This window comes from Sminthopsis crassicaudata, chromosome 2 (assembly GCF_048593235.1).
Source record: "Sminthopsis crassicaudata isolate SCR6 chromosome 2, ASM4859323v1, whole genome shotgun sequence".
Taxonomy (NCBI): domain Eukaryota; kingdom Metazoa; phylum Chordata; class Mammalia; order Dasyuromorphia; family Dasyuridae; genus Sminthopsis; species Sminthopsis crassicaudata.
This window is the reverse complement of record NC_133618.1, coordinates 354,431,615-354,447,493: the sequence shown is the minus strand read 5'-3', so window position 1 is coordinate 354,447,493 and position 15,879 is coordinate 354,431,615. Positions and strand designations below refer to the sequence as shown.

Below are 15,879 nucleotides of genomic sequence, written 5' to 3'. Positions count from 1 at the left end.
CTGAGGATCTATGATTTGCAAGCAGAATTGAATTAACATATTACAGGTAAATTTAGACTGGGAAAATAATAATAATTGACAGATTTCTAGGAAATGAAACTAAATTTGTGATTTCATTCATATAGGGAATTCCCAGATAAGGAAATTTCCTCAGCAGCTTCTGTACAACTTATTGCCTAGAGCCATAAGAGGCTGAGTTGCCCAAAGTTACTTATACTCTGTATGTATCAGAACTAGTACTTAAGCCTAGGGCTTTGTGACTACCACACAATTCCTATTCTCTGCTTATATTTTTTGCAAAATGCTTCAAATATATTATCTGATTTGTACCTCATAATAAACCCATCAGACATTCCTCAGGAATTATTATCACTATTTTACTGATGGAAACTGAAATTCATAGAGAAAAAAAACACAAATAAATAAACTAAATAAAGCATCACAAGCAGTATTTGAATGTAAGTCATTCACTCCAAATCCAGCACTCTCCCACATTTTACCCAAAGCAGATCCAGGTGAGCTGCTAAGGTTGGAGTGCACAGAGAGGAGAATAAATAATGACTTGCATACCCAGAAGCAAACAATGAAAGACAACATAAAAACAGGTGGTATTTATATAGAATTTTACATATATTATCTCATTTGCTATCCCCATTTTACATATGAGGAAACTAAGGCTGACAAAGATTAGCTTGCTCAATCACTCCACATGTCATTTTTATTTTGAAGAACAAGCTCAGTTCAGTCTCTCTTTGCATATAATCCATTAGCCAAATGGTTAAAGCAAGCAATCTTCTACCTTTGGTCAAAGCACTTCATAGCAAATGGTGATTATCCACAAATAATCCAATAGCAAGTGTATTATATCCTCAAGGATTTCATTCTATTTTGTTTCCCATAAAGGATTTAGATGAGGGAGTGAAATCATTACTGTTATTTAAGGGCAAATGGTATTTTAAATAAGTAAGGCTTTTGACACAGAGAAGTTTAAAATGCTGAATAAATTTTCCATATGAATAAATGTCAGAACTATGCCAAAAGGGCTACAAAACTATGTTTACTCTTTGATCCAGCAATACCATTACTAGGTCTATATGCAAGGAGATCAAAGAAAAAGAGAAAGGAAAAATATACAAAAATATTTATTGCAACTCTTTTTGTGATCACAAAGAACTGAAAATTGAGGATATGTCCATCAATTGGGGAATGGCTGAACATGAACAAACTATGGTATATAATTATGATGGAATATTAGTGTGCTATAAGAAATGACAACAAGCAGGATGCTTTCAGAAAAACCTAGAAAGATGAACATGAATTAAGACAAAAGTAAATGGGCATAACCAGGAGAACATTATACACAGTTACAGCAATATTGTACAATGATCAACTGTGAAAGAGTTAGCTGTTTTCAGTAATGTCATGATCCAAGACAATTCTGAAGGATTTATGGTGAAAAATGTTATTCATCCCCAGAAAAAGAAATGATAAAATGTGAATGCAAACTGAAGCATACATTTTTTTTAACTTACTTTATTGTTCTTGGATTTTTTTTGGTCTGTTTTCTCTTTTGCAACATGGCAAATAAAGAAATATTTTGCACAGTAGCACATATATAATCTATATGAAATTGCTTGCCTTCTTGAGAAAGAAGGAAGAGGAGAGAATTAATGAACTCAAAAAATGTAATTGAGAAAAATAAAATAAAATAAAAATTAATTTTAAAAAAGAACAAATGTCATAATGGAAAACTTTACCCAGATTCAAAATAAATGATTATCCTTGGGGATCAAATGAGAGCTATAGGAAAATGAACATGAAGAAGATGCCAACAGTGGGAGACAATTTGAGGTTTAAAAACAACTGTAACAAGTTATAGTGTAGAATAAAGAAAAGATCTCTGGGGACCTGAGCTTAAACATTGACTCTGACATTTAATATCTGCATCACTTTGGGCAAATAAATTTTCTCATCTCTAAAATGAGAAGGTTGGACTAGCTGGCCTTTGAGGTCCCTCGCAGTTTATCCAGAAACTTTAATTCAGATCAGAGTTTTTATACATTCAACAAATATTTAACTTCCAACACTGTCTAGAGCACTATTCTGGCAGTGAAGGAAGACATGCCAAATTTAGATAAGACATGGTACCTGTCTCCATGCAAGTCTGGGAGCAAAAAATAAGAAAAGACAGATTGCTGCAGAACACTGTATAACTACATTAGAAAATAACCTAAGGATTATGTGAATTTTAAGAGGAAAAATCTTTATTAACAGGGGAACCAGAAAATGTTATCATGGAGCAAATGGCATTTCAATTGGTCTTTAAAGGATGAATAAGAATTCAAAACACAAACATGGGGAGGGAACCCTACAGTAAGCACAAGTGCTATTCTGATCTCTGAGGAAGAAGATTCACAGACTGAGCTTACAGTCTAATAATAGAAGTTAAGAAACAAATGCTGAAATATAAAATTTCACATGATAAATGAATTAAAGAGGAGCAAGAATAGACTGCAATAAGAGATGTAAGGAGGCAGAGCTGATCCAACCCTACCAAACACTTGCAGCAATCTTGAATGAAGAAGTCATTCCACTGCACTTTCTTTAGATGGGAGTTCAGGACCAAGAAGAAGTGGAATTTCTTTTCATTAATACAAGCAATTTTGATCTTCAATTTAACAGGAAAATGAGGTTTCTGGGATTGTCTATAAATTCCAAATGCCTGTGCATAAGACCCTTAGCTATCACTCTTCCTCTTTCCAAGAATAATCAGAATGAGCTAGATCTTAGAGGGGACCCTCCCAAAGGCCTCAAGACTGAAAAGAAATCCTCAGTGGCCTAGCAAGTTCTGATGGGAAAAATAGCAATCTATCCCTCAAGGACAGAAGTGCAGCTGTGGCCTAGGCTTGAGATTTAAAGGGACAGAGAAAGGTAGAACAGCTGGTGTATTACCATACCAAAACTCCATTCTCAGGGAAGTAAACCTAATAGAAAACTTATGAATTGTGTTATTCATAAATAGCAGAGCACATGTATGCTTGGGCTAAAATAGTTTTTAACTGAGAAAAAAAAAGTGAAAATCCTGTTTTTAAAAAATCTCAAGTCCTTAGAATATCACAAAACACTTAAATTAGTTTAATCAACAGAAAGGAAGATCATTTAATCTAATTTTCCACAAAAGGCACAAATATGTATGGGGACTCATTCTTTCAATTGAATCATCCTCCAAGGTACTAAAGCATATATCCTCCTCTTAACTGCTTCACTTTGATTCATTCCCACCTCTCTCCAACTTTAAGAAATGAGTTACTGAGATTTTTTCCAAGTCTAATATTTTAAGCTTCTAAGTGAGTCACTATAATGCTGTGGCCCCCAATGACCAAAATGAAAACACTATGTACACAGAAAATATGTTTGTTGCTGCATAAAACTTAGAAATAGAACACAGTTCAGCTCCATCTAAGTTAGTTCATTTGATTTCATTGCACTTTATCCTTCTATTTTGCAATTAATTATATTCTGAACTACATTTTACTTACTTGAATACATTCATTTTCCCTTATTGGATTGTAAACCCCTTGAGAATAGGAATGATTTAATCTCATTTGTTTTCTACCTCTTACAGTCACTTAATAAAGGTTGAATGAATGAACAAAAATCTGGGTTGGGAACAAGCAGAAGAGGGAGTGAAACAAATCCTATATAACACAAAAACATGATCTTCCAGGAAATGGAAGTACAAAATGTTACAGGCCATCTATTCAAACCCCTACCTGATCAAGAATTCCTGCCATATTTATACAAGTGGTCATCTAACCTTGAAAATTTACAATAAGGAGGAAACTATAAGACAACTATTTCATCCATTAAATCTAAAATTTAATTAAGTATTCCTTATAAAATGCCTAGGCCTGCTTCTAATTTCTTCATTGTTTCTAAGACTATCCTCAAATGCCAACCAAAATAAAACTAGAGTTCAAATCCTGGTCCTTCTCCATCTGTTGTCCTTATGACATCAAATCCTCTCTTCTCTTAGTCAAACACATCCCCAGTTCCTTCAGTCAATCTTTGTATGCTATTATTTCTAGTTCTCACCATTCCCAGGGTCTTCCTCTGAATGACAATGTCCTCAACTGTCAATATCTCCCAGATGATTCAGTTGAGTGAAACTCCTTTGTTGGAGTTCTCCCTCAAGGGCATACCAGCATCCTGGTTTTCTGAACCAACAGTTTCCATACTAGCCTAAATTGTATAGGAGGAAGAATTAAAATATTGCTCCTATCATAACTTCCAAATTTAATTTTCTTTCTCTAGACATGATATATACATTTTGACACAGGAAGTTGAGTGGAAATTACAAAGAGACAGATTTAGGATCAAAATAAGAAAAACTAAATAAAAGAAAAGAAGTTCCCCTAACAATTAAAACAATCCAAAAATGGAAAGAGCTGAATTTGGGGTCACTAGATGTCTTCAGATAATTGATAGGGATGTTGAAGAGAAGATTCTTACATAAATATGGATCTTTCAACCTTGATATTCTATGAGAAGAGAAAGAAAAACTGTAAGAGACAGTTAAGATAAGAAAATACCCTTAAGAATTTGCTTAAAGAAAAAGGCAAAGGGAAAGATAGCAAGCTAATCCATCCTTGTTTGGTGAAATTAGGTGGTTGATGTCACAATGGATTTCAACTATCTGTACTTGCTTTATCTCAAATCATCACAAAAATAAGGAAAAAACCGTGCAAAGCAAATAGAGCCATATATAGATAATCTAGTCAAATCCCACAGGTTGAAGGAACTAAATGATATCTGAAGAACAAGGACAAAACATTTTATATACTATAAACTCAGAGGGTAAGATGCTAGGCCAGTTATGAAAAAAATACATACTCATATGTAGAGGGCTGGAACTTTTCTCAAAGTATACTTGAAGCAAAGATCCTTACCGCAGAGTATTTACTCAGTATTGTTGAGGGCGGTAGCCCTTTGATATTCCTTGTTTGATCTCCAACTTCTTTTGGGACTTGGACTTTGATGTGGTCAAACTAGTTTGGGCTTTCTGAGCTGGCCAGGGTTTTACAGCCCCCCATTCTAATCTTCTCAGATAGACCAAATGGCATCAGGAAATTCCTTTTTGGGAAGAGACTTCTGTCTGTCCCCAAAGATAACAAGAGAGTCCTTATCTTATTTACATCACTGTATAAAAGAGGGAACTCAAAAAATCTTCTCTTTGCAAACTGGCCTTGCACCATGCAGCCATTTTGCCCACCGGCTCTCTGGTGTTTCCATTCTAATCAATAAAGACTATGTTTCCATACAGCATTAGGTAGCAAATTCCTTTGCTGCCAAACCTGTCATTGGTTACTTTGGGGAAGGAAGGAGAGAGAGAAAAGGAATTGACCCATCTCTGTTTACCACAATTTACTACTAATCATTTACTCCTCATCAGTATGATTGATGAGATAATAGTTCACATATACTTAGTACTTAGTGTGATGTTCTACAGTTGGTACATGCTCAGTGTGCTGTAATAATGTAATTGTACTGGGCAGCTAGGTGGTGCAGTGGATAGAGCACCAGCCTTGAATTCAGGAGGACCCGAGTTCAAATCTGATCTCAGACACTTAACACTTCCTAGCTGTGTGACCCTGGGCAAGTCACTTAACCTCAGCCTCAGAAAAATAAAAAATAAAATAAAATAAAATAATGTAATTGTACTAAGGTATTTAAGGGGTGAGAGGACTTGAAATAGGCAGACTGAAGTGTATGTAAGCCCGAGCTCAGACTCCAAACTACAGAGAGATCCTTCAGAAAGCTAGTCTGGAAAACTGGGACATTGATGCATTGCTGGTAGAGTTGTGAACGAATCTAACCAATTTGGAGAGCAATCTGGAAAAAGTTATCAAACTGTGCATAACTTTTGATCCAGCAGTGCTACTACTGGGCTTATATCCCAAAGAAATACTAAAGAAGGGAAAGGGACCTGTATGTGCCAAAATGTTTGTGGCAGCCCTTTCTGTAGTGGCTAGAAACTGGAAAATGAACGGATGCCCATCAATTGGAGAATGGTTCAGTAAATTGTAGAATATGAATGTTATGGAATATTATTGTTCTGTAAGAAATGACCAGCTGGATGACTACAGAGAGGCTTGGAGAGACTTACATGAACTGATGCTGAGTGAAATGAGCAGAACCAGGAGATCATCATATACTTCAACAACAATACTGTATGAGGATGTATTCTGATGGAAGTGGATATCTTCGACAAAAAGAAGATCTAATTCAGTTCCAATTGATCAATGGTGGACAGAAGCAGCTACACCCAGAGAAGGAACACTGGGAAATGAGTATAAACTGTTTGCATTTTTGTTTTTCTTCCCGGGTCATTTTTACCTTCTGAATCCAATTCTCCCTGTGCAAAAGAGAACTGTTCGGTTCTGCACACATATATTGTATCTAGGATATACTATAACATATTTAACATGTATAAGACTGCTTGCCATCTAGGGAATGGGGTGGAGGGAGGGAAGGGAAAAGACGGAACAGATATGAGTGCAAGGGATAATGGAAAAAATTACCCAGGCATATGTTCTGTCAATAAAAAGTTATTAAAAATAAATAAATAAAAGATTTAAAAAAGAAAGAAAGAAAGAAAGCTGGCCCGGATACTACACTCATAGCCTAAGAAAATCAAAGCAGAAAAATCTGACCAGTGAAGGAGATTTGGGCTGTAGGGAAATGTCCTTACTAAACCTGGAGAGTAAGAATAAGGGAAAAAACTTATTCTAAATAAATTTTCAAAGCTTCTCTTCAATCCTAGACCCTGCACAGAAAGGAAAAGCAAGAAAGCTAAAACAAACTGAAAGCTTACATTAATGCATTTGGGCAGAGTTAAAAAAAAATTGATTTTTTTTCTTTGTTCACAAAAAGCTAAGCAGACATGCTATGCCCTCTGACTCTCTTCTTAAGCAAAAAAAAGAACAGATACATCCATCCCATGAAAAGGAAATATATGCCCAACCATACCTCCTGTGCTAAAGGAAGAATGTATGCTTTATTCAGGAATAAAGGTAAATCTTATTCTAAAACTTCGGCAGATTTCTTTTTCCCATTTTTAATTTTTTTTATTAAAACTTTTTTATTTTCAAAACATGCAAAGATAATTTTAAGGCTCTTTTCAAACTAAGTCTAAGCTCAGTCTGAGGAACAAGCTCCACCTGAATATGAGTACAAGAGAACATTCAGAATCTTTAATCTGCAATCATGGGTAGGTGTTCCAGTCATTCTATAATAAGTCTTTAAGCAGTTAATTTGATTGAAAATGAAGTTTATGAATAGACCTGCTGTACTCATAATCTTTTTGTGGTATTTGGTTCCAAGATAATAGACTCTTCAGAAATATAAAGAGATAAAGAGGTGAGGAGAGGTAGCTTTTTCAGTTTGCACAAGCTTTGTTCTCCATAAATTTGAAATGGAGAATAAAATCAAACCAAGATGATTTCATAGGGTAGGCAGGAAAAGGTATAGCATAGGGGTGCTTTCCTAACTCCCCCTGCCTTGAACTCTTAAACAAGCACCATGAAAATGAAAATGGCAGGCGTGCTGATATTCCAAGAAACTCCAGGGGGACAAGTTTTCTTGACAAAAGGTACATGTGAAATGGAAGAAATACCTCCGAAGTTCATTCATAACCTTGAAAGCCTTCCCCATGTGGGCAGAGTTAACTGTAATCGTTCTCTGGTCCTTCTCTTCATCCTCACCTTCCACCAGGGATTGGGAACTTGGCTTTATGCTGTAAAAGAAAGCAAGGAGGAGGGTCACACATGGATTGTTTTCACTGAAAATCAAAAAGCACAGAACACTCAGTGAGAGAGTTCACAAACTGAATCACAGAAAAAGTATTGGAGGAAATCAGACAACTGAACCAAATGGGCTCACTACAAATTATTTATTATTATTAATTAATAATTAATGATAAATATTATTATTTAATCTCACCTGGACCTTCCATCATTCCACAGTAGTCATCCTAAATTTCTGTATCAATGCCCCCATATCCCATCTCTCAAAAGATAATCCAGTCTTCTACTTGACTGAGCAAATCAAAGCTATTTGTTATGAGTTACTTTATTTACACCATTCCATACTTCAAAATCCTTTTGCATCAAAATCAGTGTTTTCTTCTTTTATTCTAGTCTCTACAGAAGAAGAAGCCCTTCTCCTGCTCCTTGTGTCCTTGCTCTCATCCCCTTATCTTCCTCAATAGTTTGCCCTTTCAAGCATTTATATAAGCCAGACAAACATTTCCTAGCCATCCATTAACTTCAACACCTTCCAATCTGATTGAAAATGCCCTCTCAAAGGTTACTGAGTCTTTAACCCCTCTGCAACTTTTAATGTTTCTTTTTTTTTTCCCTTGGTTTACAAAGAATTGCTTTCCCAAATTATCTCCCTATTCATCTAATCTTGGTTTCTAAATCCTAATCTCATAAAGTATGAAGTGTCCCTCCAGTTTTTCTCCTAGGCTCTCTCTACTTCCTTCTCTACTCTCTTCCTGATAAGAGTCCTTCTACTCCTATGGGTTCAATTATCACCTCTAAGTGAATGAACCTGAGATCTGTATTTTCCAAATACATGCAAAGATGTATTGTTCCCTTTACAAAACTTTTGTTCCCTCTTTCTTATGTTCCAAATTTTCCTAATTTCTTTCTTGAACTCCAATTCTACACCAGCAATAGTGTTTTAAATATCTTCAGCTGGATGTTTTGTTATGGTATTTAACCATACATCTAAAACAAATGCATCTGACAAATATGAAAATATGTTTAGAAAAATTGTACATGTTTCACCTATACTGTATTGCTTGCAATACAGGAGAGGGTAGAGGGGACAGAGAGAGAACATAAGAAAGAAGGAACAAAAGTTTTGTAAATGTCATGTTGAAAACCATCTTTGCATGTATTTGGAAAAATATTATTATTAAAAAATATTATTAAAAAAATAAGAATAAAACAAATGCATAATTTTCTCCCCTTAACACTGCTCTTTCTCCAGACTTCAAATTCTAGTTCTGCCACTTACTGACCCTGAATAAGTCATTTATTAACTCTGGGCTTAATTTTTCTCATGTATAAAATGAAAGAGTTACACTAGATAAATCTCTCAGGTGCACTTTAGTTCCTAGGCCCGCCACCTGCAGAATGTAGAATGCTGCTCATACAGCAGGAAGTCAACCAACTACAATCCTTCCAGTAGTAAATGGAAGTTTGCCTGGCCTTGTTATCTACCCTGCCACTTTTGGACCTCCAGGCCCCTCTATCTTAGTAAATCCTAAGAATTTCCAAGTCATCCCTCCCAGTCAGTCACTGAACTCTTTCAACATCTGCCCTACAGGTGAACTTCTTCCCACAAAGGACAGTTTGAAGGAGTTAAAAGATCCTTCTGGCCTTACCTTCCCACCCTCTTATTCTGCAACCCTATTTCAGACATGAGTTCCAAGATGAAATCCTGGAATATGACCTCTAAACTAACCTCTTCATTTTACATTTAGAGAAAACTCATCTCAGATAATGAAAGTATTAAGTAACAAAGCCAGGATTTAAACCCAGATACTCTGAGTACAATGTTTGTTTCTTTTCTTATTGTTATATCAAAATATTGATATTTTCTTATTCTGTCATGATCAACTCATAAAGGTGGTAATATTTTGATAATTTTGGGGCAGGTAGCCCAAACATATTCCAGGACTCTCTCATTTTACAGAGAATGATGTGGAAGCCGAGAAGGTAAAAAGGACTTGCCCAGTGTTACATGGGTTACTAATGGTTAAGCTGAGAGCATTTCAGTTTTTTTCCATTATTATTACCAGGTTAGCTCCTTGAAATAAAAGATCAAGTTTCCAGTTTCTCAAACCAAACCCTTTTTACTGCTCATTCTGCTTGCTTTAATGTAATAGTACTAACTTTTCCTGCCTCTAATCAGTTTCTTGCACATTGCCACAGACTAAGGCTCCAGAAAGGCTACTTCTATCTTATCATATCCAACCTGGAAAAGCCTTCCTGATTCCTGTGATGATTTGGACAACACACTTTTGGTATTCAAGGCCCACCACAATCAGGCCCCAAGCTGTTCTTTCCAGCTTGATCTCCTGTCATTCCTATCACTTGATCATTAGGTGAAATGCCTTACGCTTTCCCACTTTTATGATATGATTTCTTCCTTCATCCATTCCAGACCCCTAAAATACTCCTAAATTATCCTTCAAGTCACTTTAGTTCTCTGAGATTTAATTCTTTACCTGCAAAACTGGCATATTACCTCTACTACTTATCTCCCAGAGTTAAAAACCTCAAATCATTTTATAAATGTTAGTTATTATTCTAAACAATTAAATTCTTTAGAAGTACTTTTATTGTTTAGTGTTATGGGCCAGAACTTGAAACAGGATGCTTAGTTCACACCTTTAAAGGAGTTCACACATTGGTTTACACATTGGAGTTCACACCTTTGGAGAGCATATAAAGACTAGGGACTTCCAGGAGATTCACAACTAGGATTGACTTCCAGAAGATTCACAAGTCAGAAACCCACAAGCCCACTCTCTGGGAGGAGGAGTCAAGATTCATTCCAACTTCCATATTTGTGCTGGCTGGAGAAATTGGGAGGACAAGAGGCTGAAGCTGGCTAGAGAGTTTCAGAGGGAGCTCTTGGAACCAAGGAGAGAGATAGGCTTCTATTAAAGCTAAGCAGGCCCAAGAAAAGATTCAGGACTTTGAAGTACACAATAAAGGATATGGACTTTAACTCCTGGCTGCATTTGGGATTACTAAACTGAACTGAAACTAAGGCTTCCTCAAGAAACTCCCCAAGAAACCTGCTTCCAGAGAACATTATATTTTAGAGATGAGAACATTACAGTTTAGAATTAAAATTACTCTCCCAATAAGGCTTTCCTATATTTCTCTTTATCCCCCCAACCAATAATGATATTTATTCCCAAACATCCCAAAGCATATTTTTGTCACTTCAATAAAGCACTTAACATTTAATAGTTTATATTATAGTATTATGGGCCAGAACTCTGAAACTGAAACAAGGATTCTTACAAGGTGCTAAGTCAGTGGAATTGATGAGACAATGGTTATCTAGTTCATAGCACAGTGATTAACAGTTCTCTAGTTCAGTACATGTACTAGCTACTTAATATAGTTCTACAAGATTCACCCTTATGATAAGAGAGCATATGAGCTTGGACAAACTCAACCAGACTCAGAGAGCTACAGAAGACAAGCAGACTGGAGGATGAAGCACAAGCCCTTGGACTCAGATTCATTCATCCATCTCACACCACCTTGGTGGCAGGCTCTCTCCTCCTTCATTTCTCCACTGAGACCAAGGCCGGTCTGAAAGAGTCTCCAAAAAGCTGCCCAGTCCCAGGAAGGAGATAATAAAGGATTTGGACTTTAACACCTGGCTACTCTTGTGGGGATTACTGAAAGGAAGGCTACTCCCCAGAGACCCCAAGAAAACCGAATCTGAGAACATTAACTAAACCACCAATAGAGGTGACTATAATGTAATCAATAAACATCTATTAAATGTCTACCATGAGCCAGGTATTGTGATAACTAGTAGCAATACAAAAAAAGTAAAAGAAAATACTTGCTCTCAAATAGCAATGAATGAATTAGACAGACAACAAACAAATATATTCAAATTAAGACAGGTTGGGAAAGGCTTCCTTAAAAGATGGGATTTTTGTTGGACTTAAGAAAGTCAGGGATAGAAACAAATTCAGAAGATAGAAACAAAGGAAAACATTCTAGGCTTTGAACATCTATTATTAGCTTCTTGAGGGCAAGTACCGTGGAACCAAATGTCTAGTCTCATTTTGTATATCTCCCCCAGGGACAAAAAGCTGTGCATGTAGTACTTAATATTTATTAGTGGAAAGAATGAATTTAGCCATCATGGCAAGCACTATTCATCCAAAAACTACAGAAATTGCCATCTCTATATTCTTCTCCTTGTAAACAAATTTAAGAAAAAGCATTCCTGCGAACCATAGCACCAAATTATACGATGCACTTTTTCATTCAAATTCCAGGGGAAATTTTTCTAAATAAATTCTACTTTACAAGAGAAGTACGATTATATATACCATTACAGAATCTCAGAGCTAAAAAGCTATTTACTTCAACACGCACCTAAATAAAAATACCCTCAACAAAATATCCATTCTTTGCTTGAAGATCTCCAGTGAAGGGAAATCCATTACCTTCTAAGATCCCACCACTGTTCTACTTGTTAGATAGTTCCTCTTTATTAGAGTCTCAATCTCTCTCTCTCCTCTTCCTCCTCCTTCTTTCTTCTTCTTCTTCTCTCTCTTTCTTTCCCACTCCTTTCCTTCCTTCCTCCCCCTCTCGCTCCTTTTTTCCTCCCTCTCTCTCTCCTTTCCTCCGTTCCTCCCTCTCTCTTTCTTCCTCCCTCTCTCTCTCCTTTCCTCCCTTCCTCCTTTTCTCTCTCCTTTCTTCTCTCTTTTTCCTTTCCTCTCTCTCTCTCCTTTCCTCTCTCTCTCTCCTTTCCTCTCTCTCTCTCCTTTCCTCTCTCTCTCCTTTCCTCTCTCTCTCCTTTCCTCCCTCTCTCTCCTTTCCTCCCTCTCTCTCCTTTCCTCCCTCTTTCTCCTTTCCTCCCTTTCTCCCTCTCTCTCCTCTCTCCCTTCTTTTCCTTCACTTCCTCTCTTCCTTCCTCTGTCTCTGTCTCTGTCTCTCTATATATAGATATAAAATATAGAGAAAGACATATCTATACAAACTTCTTCCTTTTCTCAACTTCGAGCCTCAACTGATTCTCATTTTCTGGCTCCAAAAAAAGCTTCCATCTGTAATCAAGCATTTTTCTAGATACCAGTTTAACCTAATTTTAGAATTCACTAAGAAACCAAAATTCTGGTATCAGATCTACAATAGAAATACATCATCTGATGAAATTGAAACTATTTCCACTCATATGAAAGAGTGTTCCAAATCACTACTGATCAGAGAAATGCAAATTAAGACAACTCTGAGATGCCACTATACACCTGTCAGATTAGCTAAGATGACAGGAAATAATAATGATGAATGTTGGAGGGGATGAGGGAAAACTGGGACACTGATGCATTGTTGGTGGAGTTGTGAACAAATCCAACCATTCTGGAGAGCAATCTGGAATTATGCCCCAAAAGTTATCAAACTGTGCATACCCTTTGATCCAGCAGTGCTCCTACTGGGCTTATATCCCAAAGAAATACTAAAGAAGGGAAAGGGACCTATATGTGCCAAAATGTTTGTGGCAGCCCTTTTTGTAGTGGCTAGAAACTGGAAAATGAATGGATGCCCATCAATTGGAGAATGGTTGGGTAAATTGTGGTATATGAATATTATGGAAGATTATTATTCTGTAAGAAATGACCAGCAGGATGAATACAGAGAGCCTTGGAGAGACTTACATGAACTGATGCTAAGTGAAATGAGCAGAACCAGGAGATTATTATACACTTCAACAACAATACTGTATGAGGATGTATTCTGATGGAAGTGGATATCTTCAACAAAGAGAAGATCTAATTCAGTTCCAATTGATCAATGATGGACAGAAGCAGCTACACTCAGAGAAGGAACACTGGGAAATGAGTGTAAACTGTATTTTTTTTCCCCAGGTTAGTTTTGCCTTCTGAATCCAATTCTTCCTGTGCAAGAAGAAATTTGGTTCTGCACACATATATTGTAAAAAAAATTTTTTCAAGGTAAAAAACAAAACCAAGTAAAGAAAAACTTCTACTCAAACTCCTATATGTTTTCCCATGTATGTACTTTTACGTGGCAGTGAAGATATGACTAAGAATTCATAAAGCATCACCTTTTTAATGAGCATCATCAGATTCACAGAGACACCTAATATTTCCTGGGTCAAATGTGAAAAAAGCAAATTCCTCCTCCCTTTGTGGCTCATCTCAGGTACCTCCCCTTATGAGAAGCCTTTCCTGATTCCCCCTAATTCTCAGAGCTATCTCCCTACACAAATTAGCTAGCATCTGCTTAATTTGTATTTGTATACTCCCCATCCTACCCCACCACTCAGTAAAATACAAACTCTTTAAAGTCAAAGATTATATTTTATTTGGTCTTTATACTTCCCCAAAGCCTGGCACTGTAACCTTCACATAGTAGGCACTTCATAAAGATGTTCTGAGTGGAATTTTATGAAGTTAGTTCCACAAGCATTAGCATATAGACTACAAGCTACTTAAAGGCACTTACAACTACTGCTATTGCCTAAGTCACTATCTCCTATTATGTCACCTAACCCATGTTGGTTATATTGTACTAACTTTATGCCCTGTACAGTGATCCCATATAAGAAGTCCAAATGCAAAACTTTGAGGAAGAAAGGGGAAGAGGTAGTCCAAGAAGAAAAATCAACTGACCTATGGTGCACTTTACAATTAAAACCCCAGTTCTAATTCCAGGCAAAAGGAATCAAGTACTAGGCAAAGCAAGGTGTAAAGAAAAATGATAGGCCATATTTCTCACATTATCATATATTTCTTCCAAAGCTGCTCTTTCTTAGAATCCTGGAAAATTGGGAACATAAACCTACATTCTTTCCACCAGGTCACGTGGCTGATGTAGATAACTGCAAATGAGTTAGAAACAAGCAAGGCTGCCACTGCAAATGCCTATTTACTTACAGATCTCCATATCCACACACTTACTCTATAGCTACAGAAGTGGTCATACTGGTACCTGAGAGCCCTTCAATTCTACCTAGTCAATATCCATTTTCTTTTGTGAAGTAGAAAACATATCTACCTTGCTCCATCTTCTGAAGCTACTTTATTCAGCATAAAGAGAAATATTTCATGAAGGATTTAGAATATTGACAATAGAAGCTGAGCATGATAGGAAATCAGAATTTGGAAAATTACATGCTTTTCTTAAGATTCTCATCTAGTTGAAGGCATTTTGAAGGAGTCATGGGACCCAAGTTCAAATCTTGGTTCACTTACTACTTCAGCAAATTATTTAACTTTTATTTTCTTTAGTTCTTCCTGTGTAAGGGGAAGGACAGAGAGGTGTGGACCCTCATTTTACAGATGTTAAGGCTGTTAAGATGTTAAATGACAATTAACTCCAACTCCAGAGCTATAGTTCTGAATTGAACTATATGAACTGAATGATTCATGATTGAATGAATGAATATTTATCACTTATTATGTATAAGCATTGCTGCAAATGCTGGGGATTCAGAAACAAAAGCAAATCAGTCCTTGCCAATAAGAAGCTGACATTCCAATGAAAACACCATCAAGGAATGATGATCAGTGAATAGAGTTCTGATCTTGAAAGTCTCAGAGAAGGTGAATAAAAAGGCAATCAAATGAATAAATTAACAATTTTTTCCCAGAGGCAATGGATTCATTATAGTTCTCAGAACAAAATGTGCAAAGCAAAAACAAGAGGAAGTCTTTTAAGTCTCTTTAAACATCAGTTTCCTTATCTGTAAAATGGGAATCTCACAGTACAATTTTAAGGGTCAAATAAGATAATATATATAAAATGCTTTGCAAACTTTAAGGGAAAGTGTAAATGTGTGAATAAAAGATCTTTTTACAATCTGAACTGAGTAAGGGTAGGAGTATTCAATATAAGGAAAAGGATAGGAAAAAGAGGAAGGAATTATGGTGAGCAGGTATAAGATCTGTTGGATTCAATTTGACTTCAGAGCAAGGTGACTTCATTTCTTCTAGCCTCTTCTAGCTATAGTCTATACCACAGATGATTTATATGATTAAGTGACAAGCTTAAGAAGGTCATTATTTCTCTTCAAATCCCT

The 15,879-nt window shown here is 36.3% G+C and overlaps 1 protein-coding gene across 7 annotated transcripts in view; it reads right to left on the bottom strand.

Moving 5' to 3' along the window:
* KLHL3 (kelch like family member 3) overlaps positions 1-15,879 on the bottom strand; it is a 385,747-nt gene that overhangs the window by 205,752 nt on the left and 164,116 nt on the right. For 6 of the 7 annotated variants that reach the window (XM_074290824.1, XM_074290822.1, XM_074290821.1 and 3 more), the window contains exon 2: positions 7,676-7,795. In XM_074290824.1, coding sequence (XP_074146925.1) covers positions 7,676-7,713 — 38 coding nt within the window. In that variant the 5' untranslated portion in view covers positions 7,714-7,795. Of the gene's footprint in view, positions 1-7,675; positions 7,796-8,001; positions 9,401-15,879 lie in introns of those variants that run through there. The other variant, XM_074290823.1, reaches the window with a different exon arrangement.